Consider the following 14,557-nt stretch of genomic DNA (forward strand, 5'->3'; position numbering starts at 1 on the left):
TGTTCTCAGTCCTCGAGAGTGCTTCTTTCTTTGCTTCTCTCCAGTAAGCTACCTAATCAACAATCTAGTTTAGCTTGTTGCTCTCATGAAGCTACCAAGCTCCTCTTAATTGCTTGACACCAAAGCCTCCACAGTTTTTGAGAGCATCCTTAGGCTTGAACTTCCCCCCACTATGTTTCAGATAAAGAAAGTTTCTTTGGGGAGAGCTTCAGAGTTTGTTTTTAAGGCCTGCTTTTCCCTCTGGGCGAAATCTAGCCGTGGCTCTGGAACTTGGGGCAGGGACAGCAGCCCATCTCTCTGAATGATACCCGTGCTTTGTAAGCTGAGCAAGGGCAGTAGCTTCTGATCTTCTTGGCTTGCCTGAGTGTGGAACCTCTGACCTACAAATGAGGTGGAATGAGGACACTTGGGGCCCTAGTATTCTTGGCTTGCAACACTGTAAACTACAAAGCATTACTGAAAGAAATTAAAGATCTAAATACAGTAAATGTAAGGACATCCCATATTTATGGATTAGAAGACTTAGTATTGTTGGGTGATTTTTTTTTTTGGAGGCTGGCCAGTATGGGGATCCAAATCCATGACCTTGGTTAATATTGTTAAGGTGTTAGTACAATTCAACATGATCTACAGATTCAATTGTAATCCTTATTAAAATCCCATTGATGGCTTTTGCAGAAATAAAAAAAAAATTCATCCCCAAATTCATAAGGAATCTCAAAGGACTCCCAAATAGCTAAAATAACTTGAAAAAGAAGAACAAAGTTGGAGGACTCACTTACTGATTTCAAAATTTGCTACAAAGCCACAGTAATCAAAACAGTATGGCACCGGTATAAAGACAGACATACAGACCAGTGAAATAAAATAGAGCACCCAGAAATAAGCCCTCACATATATGTATAGTCAAGTGATTTTTGACAAGGCTGCTAAGACCATTTAATGGGTAAAGCACTGCCATTTCAACAAATGGTGCTAGGAAAGCTGGATATCCACATACAAAAGAATGATGTTGGACCCTTACTTTATGCCATATACAAAAATTAACTCAAAATGGATCAAATGCCTAAACATAGAACTAAAAGTATAGAACTCATAGATGAAAACATAGAGGAAAAGCTTCATGACATTGGATTTGGCAGTGATTTCTTGGATATGACACCAAAAGCACAGACAACAAAAGAAAAAAATAGGTAAACTGGACTCCATCAAAATTAAAAACTTATGCTTATCAACAGAGTGGCAAGGCAACCTACAGAATGGGAGAAACTATTTGCAAATCACATATCTAATAAGGGATTAATACCCAAAATATATAAAAAGTGCCTAAAACTAAGCAACCCACTTCAAAAATTGGCAAAGGTCTCAAATAGTCATTTCTCTAAAAAGATATACAAATGGCCAATAAGCACATGCAAAGATGTTCAACATCATTAGCCATTAACTCTGTGCCCTGAGAGGGCCTGGTAGCAATGAGACATAGACATTGGTTTCTAAATGCCATTCTTCACTAATGAATCTAATCATGAATTAGGTTCTTGAATCTAATCATCAGGAAGCAGACACACCCAAATTGAGAGACATTCTACAAAATAACTGGCCTGTACTCTTCAAAACTGTCAGTGTCATCAAAGTCAAGGAAAGACTTAAGACCTTGTTCTAGAGTGAAACAGATGAAGAAGACAGGACGACTAAATGCAGCACGTGACTCTCAACTAGACCCTTTTACTGTAAGGAACATTATTGGACTAATCTGTGAAGCTTGAGTGAGGTCTGAGGATAGAGGGCAAGTAGTAATATTTCAATTGTAATTTTATGATTTGGGGGTATTGTGGACAATGTCTTTGTAGGTAACGTACACTAAATTGTTTGGAGTAATGGAGCAGCATGTCTGCAACTTAGTCTCAAGTAGTTCAAGAAAAAATATTCTTTGTACTATATTTGCAAATTTTCTCTAAGTTTGAGGTTGATTCAAAGTAAAAAACAAAACCCTCTTAAAGATATTTAAAAGTTAAAACTAAAGTGTTCAACTGTGTTGCATGCTGCTCAGCAGTCAAATTAGACATGAACTATAAAGAGTCTACCTTCAAACAGGCCATTGTGATGTCAGATGAGAGGGTCTGGGAGGCCTGGTATCTGGCCTCAACCCACCGCATCCTCTTACCAGATTCTTGACTCCATCACAGGAAAGAATTCAAGAGCAGAGTCACAGTAGAAAGTGAGAACAGGTTTAATGTAACAATAAGAAATATAGACTTCACAGAGAAAGTGCAGCCTAGTTGCAAAGACTGAGCAGGGCCCACACCAAGTTTAATACAAAAGTAAAAAATACAGACTTAAAGTTTAGTACAGAGTGTTGGCTGGCTCGAGAGAGTGAGTAGCAACCACTAAAAGTAAGTTTAACACAAAAGTAAACATCTCAGCCAGTGAAGTGTAGGTTGGCCCCAGGAAAATGAGCAGCAACCCTGCCTTCTGCTGGGATTCAGCATTGATAGTTTTTCATCTAATACATATTCATGTTATCTAATGAATACTCAGTTAAGGGAGTGGTTCCCTATTATATAACAGAGTCTTGCATATGCCCCGTTGCCTCTTTTTGGAGCATGTTCATTAGTCAAATCTTATCTTATATACCAGATGTATTCAAGAATATTCTGTGCTCTTTAGCACCTCTAGTGGAAGGTCATTCAAAGGATAAATTCCACTCTACTGAGCATCCTTGGCTACCAGGGTTATATAACCCTTTCTACTGAGTAAGCCCAGCCACTGGATTTGCATAAGCCAGCCCCTTGTGGTCTCAATTTCCCCATGTTTGTGCTGAAAAGAAGTCTAACAAGCAACAGTAACTTTCCTCTAGTGGAAAGCCTAGAGAAGGGGCCTGAGACCTCAAGGAGTGGCTTGAAACCCAAGAGTTGTGTCCAGAAACGTGAACCCATGGACACCGAGCCCCTCCTATGTCAATTGAAGACCTAACCAAGAGCAAATTTCAGTGGAGAGTGGAAGTAGATGCAAGAGCTGAACATGCTGGAGGTGAAAGGGTGACAAATGGAGATGGCATATGCAGTCAGCTTTTTTTTAGAGGTTTATCTTTGAAGGAGTAGAAAAAGGGGCCTCAGAAGAAGTGGAATTATAGTGAAGGACAGGAATGTTTGAAAAACTGGGAAGATTTAGTCCAAATAGGGGGATGTCTTAGAGAAGTTCTGTCTTCAGAGATTTGAAAACCTTTCAAGTCCAAGTGATGTTTTATTTTCTATTTTCAGAGGGAAGGACTAGAACAAATGTTTATAGAGAAATGGATTTTGACTCAACATTAGAAAACATTTTGAGCCAGCAGTTGAATAGTTACTTGCCCTATGAGAAGTGATCCTTCTGTCACAAAAAGTGGAAAACGTGAGGCTTGGAAAATCAGTTTTATAGCTGAATTTCTGGAAGTGGCTCCTTTGTGGATTTAAGAATGTGAATAGATGGACTTATAGCTCCCACAGCATTCTTGGGTCTATTGTTATATGAGTTTGTTTAAATAGGAAGTAGTTAGTACTTTCCAAAATCATGAGTTTAGAAGGAAATTACCAGTTCTTGGTGCTCCAGATCTGCTTATGCTTCTCATTGTTTTAACCTCCAACTTGGAAAAATTAAAGAGGAAACGTCTTAGTACTCATTGGAACCTTTTAGTGGGGTTTTGTGTGTGTGTTTTTATTGTGCTTATCACAAGTGTGGATAATTTCCCATTTGCAGTGATCAATTTCTCATTTGGTTCCTTACCTATCATTCTGAATTTGGTTCTGTCTGATTGCCTGTCTGCAAACAGGCCAGTCGCCACAAGGTGTTATGGTCTAGAGACTCCAGTGCTGCACCAATTGTCTTTATGCTTTGAGAGAGGCCTCTCCTGCAGGGATGATTCCAGGAGCCCAGGGGAGGACAAGATTGGTTGTGTGGATTACCTTTTGTATTATTTTCCTACTTTTTCTTGGAGCATGCTTTGTACTAGACATAGCATATTTGGAAGTAGTGGGGAGAGTAAGACAGGAGCTGAGGCATGCTCCCCTGTGATTTTATATTCATGAGAAATAGAAAACTGAAAATTGTTTTCCTATGAATTTAGAAAGATACATTATCAGAGGAAGAAAAAATAGATCAGTTATTAGCAGGTAAGTGGGAAAATAACAGTAGTGTTCTTTCTTGTGGCCTGCAAATAAGTTATAACTGTGGAGGAAGAAGAAAAGTAGAGAAGTGTGACTGTAGTTATGATAGTGAAGTTATAAAGACGTTTTCTGCAGCCTCCATTTTAAAAAGCTCTTTACCTTTTACTTGTCTGTTGAGAGGAGAGACTTTCATAAAATTATTCTCACTCTAAAGTATTTCCATTTCCTGTAAACAGGAAATGGAAATTAAAATAGTCTCCTGCTTTTGTTTATTGAAAGATAAGGCTTCTATTTTTTCCTGTTGGTGATTTTAAATAAAGTTTAAAATGTTATTGCTAAGGGCCAGCCAGTGGCTCACTCGGCAGAGTGCGGTGCTGATAACACCAAGGCCACGGGTTCGGATCCCATATAGGGATGGCCAGTTCGCTCACTGGGTGAGCCTGGTGCTGACAACACCAAGCCAAGGGTTAAGATCCCCTTACCGGTCATCTTTTAAAAATAAATAAATAAATAAATAAATAAATAAATAAATAAATAAATAAATAAATAAATAAATAAATAAATAAATAAATAATAATAAATAATAAATAATAAATAATAAATAATAAATAAATAATAAATAATAAATAATAATAAATAAATAAATAAATAAATAAAATGTTATTGCTAAGAGTCTGAAACAGTTCATTATTAGCTGTTTATAATTCATCCCAATTAAATTTTTCCATTGGTTTTTAAGTGGCAAAACAAATATGCTTTCTTACAGATGTGGAACCAAAAGTGTGCGTATATATAACAAAATTGATCCACAAAATTAATAAAATAAGAAGTATTTTGAAAAGAATACAAAAAGAGAGACCAGTTTGGTACAAGTATAAAATCTTTTAATCTACCTAAGAATTAGAAAATGATCCCTTTATTTAAAAAATTTTTTTAATTAAAAAAATATTTTTATTGGTTGTGAATATTCATGAGATACAAAGCTGATTGTCATCACTTGTGCCCAAGATGTGGTGGCCAGATCCATACTGGTGTCATGCCCATTACCACAAATTGCAATTATACCCCATGTCCCCCACTCAGTTATCCCCGACCTCTGTCCCCATTCTCCTTTCCCTCACTCCCCTTTGTATCCCTAGGAGTGCTCTCTCGCTTTGCAAGTCCAACACACCACTGTGGTCTTTCTTTCCTTCCTTCTTTCACTCTTAGCTCCCACTTGTGAGTGAGTACATGCAGTATTTATTCCTCTGTGCTTTGCTTATTTCACTCAACATGAGTTTCTCCAAGTTCATCCATGTTGTTGGAAATGGGAGAATTTCATTCTTTTTTATGGCTTATCCAATTGTCCATTGATGGACATTTATGTTCGTTTCATATCTTGGCTGTTGTAAACAAGCTGTGATGAACATGGGAGTGCATGTATCCCTTTGACATGATGATTTCCTTTCCTTTGGGTATATACCCAGAAGTGGGATTGCTGGAACGTATGGAAGGTCTATCTGTAGCTGTTTGAGAAACCTCCATACTGTTTTCCTTAGTGGTTGTACTAATTTACAGTCCCATCAGCAGTGTAGGAGCATTACCTTCTCTCCACACCCTTGCCAGCATTTGTTATTCTCTGTCTTTTTTATTATAGCCAGTCTAACTGGGGCGAGGTGATATCTCAATGTGGAGGTGAAAGATCTCTACAATGAGAACTAAAAACCACTACTGAAAGAAATTAAAGAAGACACAAAAAGATGGAAAGACATTCCATGCTCTTGGATTGGAAGAATTAACATTATGAAAATGTCTATACTACCCAAAGCAATCTACAGATTCAGTGCAATCCCCATCAAAATACCAATGGCATTCTTCACAGAAATGGAAAAAACAGTCTTAACATTCATATGGAACAACAAAAGACCCCAAATAGCCAAAACAATCCTGAGCAAAAGAAATACAGCCAGAGGCATAACACTACCTGACTTCATATTATACTACAAAGCTATAGTAACCAAAACAGCATGGTACTGGAATAAAAGTAGACACTCAGACAAGTGGAGCAGAATAGAGAACCCGGAAATCACACTGCAGTCTTACAGCCATCTGATATTTGACAAAGGCATCAAAAACCTACATTGGGGAAAAGATTTCCTCTTCAATAAGTGGTGCTGGGAAAATTGTATATCCATATGCAGAAGAACGAAACTAGACATATGCATCTCTCACCATATACTAAAATCAACTCCAAATGGATTAAAGACTTAAAAATAAGACCTGAAACTGTAAAATTACTAAGGGAAAATATAGGTGAAACACTTCAGGAACTAGGACTGAGCACAGACTTTGTGAACATGAGCCTGAAGGCACAAGCAACAAAATTTGAAAAAACAGATGGGCCTATATCAAACTAAAAAGCTTCTGCCCAGCAAAGGAAACAATCAACAAAGTAAAATGACAACCTACAGAATGGGAGAAAATTTTTGCTAACTATGCATCCGACAAGGGATTCATATCCATAATATACAAGGAACTCAAGCAATTACACAGTAAAAAAAACAAATAACCCAGTTAAAAAATGGGCAAAGGAGCTGAATAGACATTTTTCAAAGGAAGACATACAAATGGCCGACAGGTACATGAAAAAAATGCTCAACATCACTAGTCATCAGGGAAATGCAAAAGGAAATGATCCCTTTAAAGTTGTTCGCATGATTGTTTTTGGCTATATGCTGTTAATAAAAAAGGTGTGCTTAGAAGTCCACAAATGATGGAGATGATGAGATTGCTGGTGTAAAGGAGGTTGGCACAAAAACTTACCAGAGGTGGCATCTCTTTATCCTTATTTTAATGCTGTATTTCTCTCTGACCCCAGAACAAGTCTGCATTGAGTTACTAAAAATGTTCCTTCTTTCAGCTCCCTCATACTTGGTTCTTCAAACATGTAAAGATCCAACTAAGTAAAAATATGAGCTTTGAAAATTAATTTTACTCATCAGTGATATCATTCCTAGGAATTTACTGAAGGAGAGACAGAAATAAAAAGGTTCTAGTCCTGAAAGTATTTAATAATGTCTTATTTTAAAATAAAAATAAGTGATAATAGCCTAAATCTCCAGCAGCTAAGGAATGATTGGGTAAATTATGATGCATCGGCTTGATGTACTTCCATTAAACGAAAATTATGGGAAGACAAAAGCAAAATGGCAAAGTGTTCCTACACAATTGGAAAAGGCAAGAAAAGATGTATTTGGAGTGTGATTACAAATATGCAGAAAATCCACATGTATGTGGACAAGGATGGGAAGGGACATGAGTCTAGAGTGGTGGATGGGGACTGAAGGTACACTTCCCTATTGTAAAGCTATTTGTGGCATAAATAAAACTAGTTTTAAAAAATGAATTGTCCCCCATTGGCCAGCCACCAAAGAGGAGAGAGAGGATTGTGCTGTGAATTGGGCATTTTGCCAAGGCGTAGTTTTAGAGCAACTCTTTAGACAAGTGGGGAAGTGAAAGTGTATGTGTCCATCTCTCACTCCCATAGGTGGGCAAAGTTTAACTTCCTCTGTCAGATCAATGCAAGGTGTATTCCCAGTGCCTTATTGTTGGGAACACTGAGTGAGCATGCCGAGAGGTCTGCTTTCACCTTGCAGATTGTTTGTATCAGGTGTGACTTCCTTAGACGCTGACTGTGTAGTTACATGGGTCAGCTCAGTTGTTATGTGTTTATTGGAGGGCAGTCCAGTTCTCAAGATTTCACAGCAGAAATTATTCTTGTGGTGATATATAAGCCATTTCTTCCTTAACTTAGTCAAATAAGCCCTACACCTTATCAAATTAGTTTTCCTTTTCAGTACAATTAAAAGCAGAGTCACTTTTGACTTTCCTCTGTAGACATCCTTAGATGCCAGTTCTTCAGGCATCACACACTGGCTGAGACCTCCTAGTTGTTGCCTTAAATACCTTGCCTCTCAAATGGAGCTTGCCAATTTCTCTCACCTTCTGTGCAAGGACTCCCGTGGTAACTAGTTGCAGGATCTCACTGCTCACTTGAGCTGGAGTCCCAGCATCACTTCCAGCTCCCTGTCCTCTAGCACCATGGCAGTCCACCCCAGAAGTGTCCCCCATCCACACAGTCTCTTTCCTATCCAGGCCACTGCATGGGCTTCCCACCCGTGTATCTCCAGGGCTGTGTTAACCTCTCTAAATGCCACCCACTTGGAAGCACAGAGACGCCCAGAAACCTTCTCAGACTCTCATTACCCAGACAGCAAACATACAACTCCTTATTTGAGCATTTAGGGGCTTGCTGCTGTCAGGTTCTACCTTGCTTTCCTGCCATATCTTTTGTGCTTTTCTCTCATACAAACCTCTGTGCAGCTTCTGTTCCCGTGTTGCCCTGAGGGTCATACAGGCCTTGCCTAGAATATTCCTCAGATCATTTGCCCAGACAAGGGAAGCTATGCTTTCTGGATTGGTGACATTAAAAAGGTTTTTTTTTTATGGCTATGTACTAAATAACAAAGGCATGATATTACACATGGAGTAGGAACTTGGGCACCAAATTGGGCTTCTCTGTCTCTCTTATTTGACAAAAGTGTATATTGTTGGGGAGATGGGGCAGAACTTTGAAAGTAGCTCATTTACAGCATTAGTAATCTTTAAAATAAAGCAAAATGGAAAAGAGCCTTATCTATGGCAGTAGTTTGCTTCTGTCTGCACACAACTGAAATACCATTTGTGCAGAGAGAGAGAGTGAGCGTGAGTGAGTGCAGGCGCAGCCTGACATTAACAAGGGAGGAGGCGGACAATGAGCCTATTGGTGCTGGTTGCAGTTTCTGTTTTCTTTACATCTTTTATCCTCAAGTTGCAAACTCCTCCTCATTCAGTTCCTTAAAAAATGTAATACTTAGTGAATTTTCTTCAAATGCCCCCGCCAAGACATTATTGAGGCTTCTTTTTTCTTCATAGCAACAAATGGCAGAGAATTGTGTCTTTTGAGTTTTTGAGAAGCATTGCTACTATAACTACCCAATAGAAGCATAACCAAGAATTGGGTTTTTATATTCTGGAAATAAAAATATGAAATTAAATGTCTTCATTTATATCAGCTCTAAAAATGTCTGTATTTGTTCTATCCAAGTGTTTCTTTAGCAGTTCTATCAAGAAAATATGGGGGTGGGGGAGTAGATTATGTAAAATTGATCTTTTAATAATGGTATAAGGTATCTAGCTTATTCTCCTTTATTACAATTAACTTTTATCCAGCCTGTCCCAGAGAGGAGTAGAAAGAATCATTTTCAAAATATCTGGAGAATAGCTATAAAAGGAATAACAGAATATAAATCTTTTAATGTGTGTGTAAAAGGCAGTGTTTGTGTCACGAAGACATTTCTCTAAATTCATTAAAATATTTTGGGATAATTCTTTGAGCAGTCAGATTTGTTACGTACTTAAGAGAAACAAAATAAGAGTAGTCTAGATTTAGGAATAATCTACTTAAAACGCATATTATTCCTCCCTATATTTGAATAATTTGTCCAAAACATAATTCGTTCGTACAGGATTTTGCCTGTTCAGATCTAAGTGGGAATCAGTAGTTTCTTTGTTTGTTACTATGGCAACGAGTCAGCCTATCCTGAATAGTTCTTAGATCATACCGAGCAGCGCTCCCATCTCCGTGTAACTTCCTCACTGAGCAAGCCAGGACTGACTTCACCCTGCTGCCAGCTCTTGCCTCCTTGGAGCCCAGTGCCATGCAGGTGCGGGACTCACCCCACTGGCCCTCAGCCATGCATTTCCTCAGTTCCTTTCTCCAGGGCCGCCGGCACTCCACCTCGGATGCGGTTGTGCAACTGCAACAGGCCCGGCACAGGTCTGGCTCAGCCACGAAGCTGCTGTCCTCATCCTCTTTCCAGGTGATGGTGGCTGTGTCCTCCGTCAGCCATGCCGAGGGAAACCCAACTTTACCTGAGAGAAAAAGTAAAGCTCTCTTTCTTCCTATAATTTGCCACACCTTTGTACTTAAATTTAGGGAATGTGAGTAGGCTGTGTTGTGCTTATTCCCTTTTAAATATTGACAGTCAATTCTATGTTATACTTTTTACTGTCAGTTATGCTAAGAATTTTAGTGGATATGTAAGATGAGTTAAGATTACCAAATGTTTTGTGTTTTTTCATTAAAAATGCAGTTTTTGAATTAAACTCATCCACTTGTAAAAGATCTGCTTTTAGTTTCTTCCTCTTCATTACCAATATGATGCGTAAACATTATTGTATGTGAAAGCTTTTTTAATATTAAGAGAGAGTGCATGTAGATGAAAAGGAAACAGTTTTATTTTCTTGACTTGATTTAGGGGTTTTAACATCAACTTGTCCTCTACTATGCTGAGATAAAATGGAAGCTGTTTCCCATGTTACTGTTCCATTTGGAGAATGGAATTTTGAATCTTCCCTTCCTTGTATGTTCTAGGAAATGCAGGACGTCCAACACCAAAGTACACAAAAGTAGGCGAGCGCTTACGGCATGTCATTCCTGGGCATGTGGCGTGTTCCATGGCGTGTGGTGGCAGAGCATGCAAGTACGAGAACCCAGCCCGCTGGAGTGAGCAGGAGCAAGCCATCAAGGGAGTCTACTCATCCTGGTAAATGGTCCTGGTGGTCTCTGCAGCTGGGTGGGGTAAAGGAAGGAAGATGTGTGTGAGCCCGAGGCAGGAGCTATGCAAAGAGCAGTGTGGGGCCTGGAAGTCAGGACTTCGCCTCGGTCCTGCTCTGCCCTGTACCAACTGTGTGAGTTCAGCCTAGCTAACCTCAGCTTCCTCATCTGTCAAATAGAAGAAAACCAAAACCATGGGGGTTGTTTTAATTAAGTGAAATGATGAATGTAAAATATTATAAGGAAATGGGTCATTAGATAGCTCTTAAATTTCAGAAACTGCTAGAAATAAGAAAAATGCTCGGCTGTAAGTTTGAGAAAATTGTAAGGTACACATGTAGTTTTTCAGCTTCATACAAACAAGCTTTAGCTTCACTTTTATGTTGTTACTATATTCTGTATGAAAGGACACATTTTCACACAAACATACTGTGGTCTGCCTTCATAGAAGTGGTACAAGTATTCAGCTCAGTAGACAGACATAAGATGCTTGCATTATATACGGTGTGGAAGTGCAATTAATACCATTCTTGAATCATACTGCTTTTTATTAGTAACAGTAAACTAGTCAGGTATACCTTTAAATCAAATCATATTTGAAACACACTAGAGGAATTCACTGTTTAAAGAATTCTAGTAGTAAATTATTTTATAGAGCAAGAAGCCATTTTTAAACTAGATACTTGCCAGCCAGCTTATCTAACTTGCAATCTGTACTTCTTTGTATTAAATTTTCTGGGTACATCTGCAGTGGTGCAATCTGGGGTCCACTGCCATGACTGCTCTCCACAGATCATATTCTGGTCTTTCACTATTACACGAGTGGTATAAAGAAGCAAACATTATTCCTGAGGCATAGACAAGAAATTTTCTGACAATGTAGCTTAAGGTCACATTGATATTTTTGCTTTACTGTTGACTAAACCACGAGTCTTTTTCATGTCTGCCGCCTTCAAGTTACATCTCCCCTCATCTTATACTAAGTATTATTAAATTTGGGGAGTCCTAAACCTTGGAGACCATGTTAAATTTCATGCTTTGTTCCAGAGGGGGAGATGTCTTTCTGGATCCTGCACTATTAATCTAATGTCTCTGTTATTCCTCTGAGATTCATGGGACCCACAACTTCCAATAGACTACCTCATGTATCTTTCACCAGGCCACTGATGAGAAATTAGAGCAGAACAGAATGAAGCCAGAGCTCAAAGACCTAACAATAGCGACACCATTTATTGGGCCTGTATCCACTCATTCATTCCGTAAACATCCATTTGGCTATGGGCTAGACTGTCAACTTATTCTCTCATCTTCCTAAAACTCTTGTGAGTTCTTAGTGCCATTTAGAAAAGAATTGAATTCCAGAGAGATTAATTCATAGAAAGTAGAAAAGCCAGCATTTGAAACGAGGCCTGATTGACTCCAGAGCCCATATTTTTTGCTAAATTACAATGATTCAGCGTTTATTCATAACCACATGCCAGGATTTGAGCTAAAGACTTTACATCTATATTGTATTGAATTCTCATATCTACCCTTTGAGGCAGGCCTTATTATCCCCATTTAACACTTTAGATAACTGAGGTTCATATAGCTGAGTAACTAAAAATGCCTCCCACTTGGCCTTCCTTATTTAGTTACTAACCATTGGATAACTAATCCAGACTGTTAATTTTGCCACAGCTGAGGTTTCTCCACCATGTCCTCTAGAATCTCTTGAGAGTCCTTTAAAACAGTTTGCTGGAATCCACAGATACTTTATGTCCTGGAATTTTTTCCAGGGATTTAAGAAGCCAGGATAGCTTAGAGCTCTAATCATGATGCAAAATTGAAGCCAAATTTGTATGAGCATATTCTTTACAGAGGTATTGAAATTATAGAAAACTCATCTCTCAGTCCTTGGAGCGGGGACATTCTAGGTTTTGTGCATCTCACCAGTCCCTCCTCCCATCTGCAGGGTCACTGATAACATCCTGGCCATGGCTCGGCCATCCTCTGAGCTCCTTGAGAGATACCACATCATCGAGCAGTTCCTCAGGTAAATGCTGCATCATTCACACACACTAGTAAGCAAACTGTCATGTTTTCTCTTGCATTGCTTCTGCCTTTGAGTGGACAAAAGCTTTCATTTTAATAATAGGCAATGAAGAGCTTATTTCAAATAAGAAATTAAGGTTATGAGAGTAATTAATAATGTTTTATTAAGGCCCAAAATGGTTAATTTTTTAAAAAAATGCTAGCTCCCAATATGACTGAGTGCTCTTTTTCCTTTAAGCCATGGCATAAAAACAATAATCAACCTGCAGCGCCCTGGTGAGCACGCTAGCTGTGGGAGCCCTCTGGAACAAGAAAGCGGCTTCACTTACCTTCCTGAAGCTTTCATGGAGGCTGGCAGTAAGTTCCTTCCCACCCTCCTCTCCTTGAATCATCAAGGACAGTACTCAGAGATCTTTATTGACTAGGATCTTAGGTTAAAAAGGTGATGGAAATAAATACCTGCTACATTATAATAAGGTTCATAGAAAATGAAAATATGCTAACTTGGACTTTAAATAATGCTGCCATTCTTCTTTAGTATTGCTGCTGAAAGCTCAGAGTTTCTTTTTTTCTGTGAAAGTGATATTGGGAGGAGACCCTGTAATAATAATGGTTAACATTTAGTTGATGCCCACAGTATGCCAGACACTATTATCCCATTTCATCCTTAAAGCAGTTGTGTAACATATTGTTGTTATTTTTATTTTATACATGAGGCCATAGATGCTTAAAGAGTGACTGACTTGCCCAAGATCACAAAGCTTAAAAATGGTAGTCAGGACTGGAACCTGGACATTCCTGCTTTTAGTGCTGCTAGCCCCACCCCTGCAGGCACGCCCAGAGAGTCTTCTTGTGACAGTCCCAGAGGCTCCTTAGTTGCAGGAGCTTTGGGATGAAATCCACTCAATATGTGCCATGCAAACCAGGCTAGAAAGGATAAACGTGTACAATCTTGGAACTTGTTTTTAAGAAGTTTGTGTCCAGCTTTTTTTTTTTTTTTACGCTAGGTAGAAAACATATATATATATATATAAATATACTGTCTTTAGCCTTCTGTCAGCCATTTAGACATGTTTCCACGCTTAAACAAGAGTGTATGCTTTTCTTCTTTAACTGAGTAACTTTAGTGTGGATCATTGTCTTCATTAATTTGTAATTCTACTTTTCCATAATTTTTTCTGGCTTAGTTTCAGCAGGAACTGTCTCAGATAATAAAGAATATGCTTTGTGAGACATGTTTAACAATAAACTTACTGGGAATGTAAAAAGCCTATTATTTTGGGCCTGTATATCCAGTGAGATCTACATGGCTTACGGCTTTATCCTTTCCATGAATTCACTCATTTCCTTTAAATGTCTTTGCAAATATTTTTTCTGTATATTGATTTTTTTTTCCTTTTCTCTTTTTTATGGCCTAGTCTATTTCTACAATTTTGGATGGAAGGATTACGGTGTAGCATCTCTTACCACCCTCTTAGATATGGTTAAGGTGATGACATTTGCCTTACAAGAAGGAAAAGTAGCTGTTCATTGCCATGCAGGACTTGGCCGAACAGGTAAATTCTAGGAGCTGGTTTTATTTTCTTGTAGGCATATTTAAACATATAAGAAATAAGACTTCCTAATTCTAAGGATAAGTCTTTTTCAGAATCCTTTCAAAGCTCTACAGTCAAGTGAAAGTAAATAAAAGATAATTGAGAGATCTTAAACAGTAATAATGACCACATGTTGGTGAGAATATTTT

General features: G+C 38.5%; 1 protein-coding gene across 3 annotated transcripts in view; it reads left to right on the forward strand.

The window, feature by feature from the left end:
• PTPDC1 (protein tyrosine phosphatase domain containing 1) overlaps positions 1 to 14,557 on the forward strand; it is a 67,308-nt gene that overhangs the window by 40,941 nt on the left and 11,810 nt on the right. The window contains exons 1-5 of one of the 3 annotated variants that reach the window (XM_063099907.1): positions 9,881 to 10,110; positions 10,595 to 10,768; positions 12,734 to 12,814; positions 13,052 to 13,170; positions 14,232 to 14,369. In XM_063099907.1, the coding sequence (XP_062955977.1) occupies positions 9,881 to 10,110; positions 10,595 to 10,768; positions 12,734 to 12,814; positions 13,052 to 13,170; positions 14,232 to 14,369 (742 nt within the window). Of the gene's footprint in view, positions 1 to 9,880; positions 10,111 to 10,594; positions 10,769 to 12,733; positions 12,815 to 13,051; positions 13,171 to 14,231; positions 14,370 to 14,557 lie in introns of those variants that run through there. The other 2 variants (XM_063099909.1, XM_063099910.1) reach the window with 2 other exon arrangements.

This window comes from Cynocephalus volans, chromosome 6, assembly GCF_027409185.1.
Source record: "Cynocephalus volans isolate mCynVol1 chromosome 6, mCynVol1.pri, whole genome shotgun sequence".
Lineage (NCBI taxonomy): Eukaryota > Metazoa > Chordata > Mammalia > Dermoptera > Cynocephalidae > Cynocephalus > Cynocephalus volans.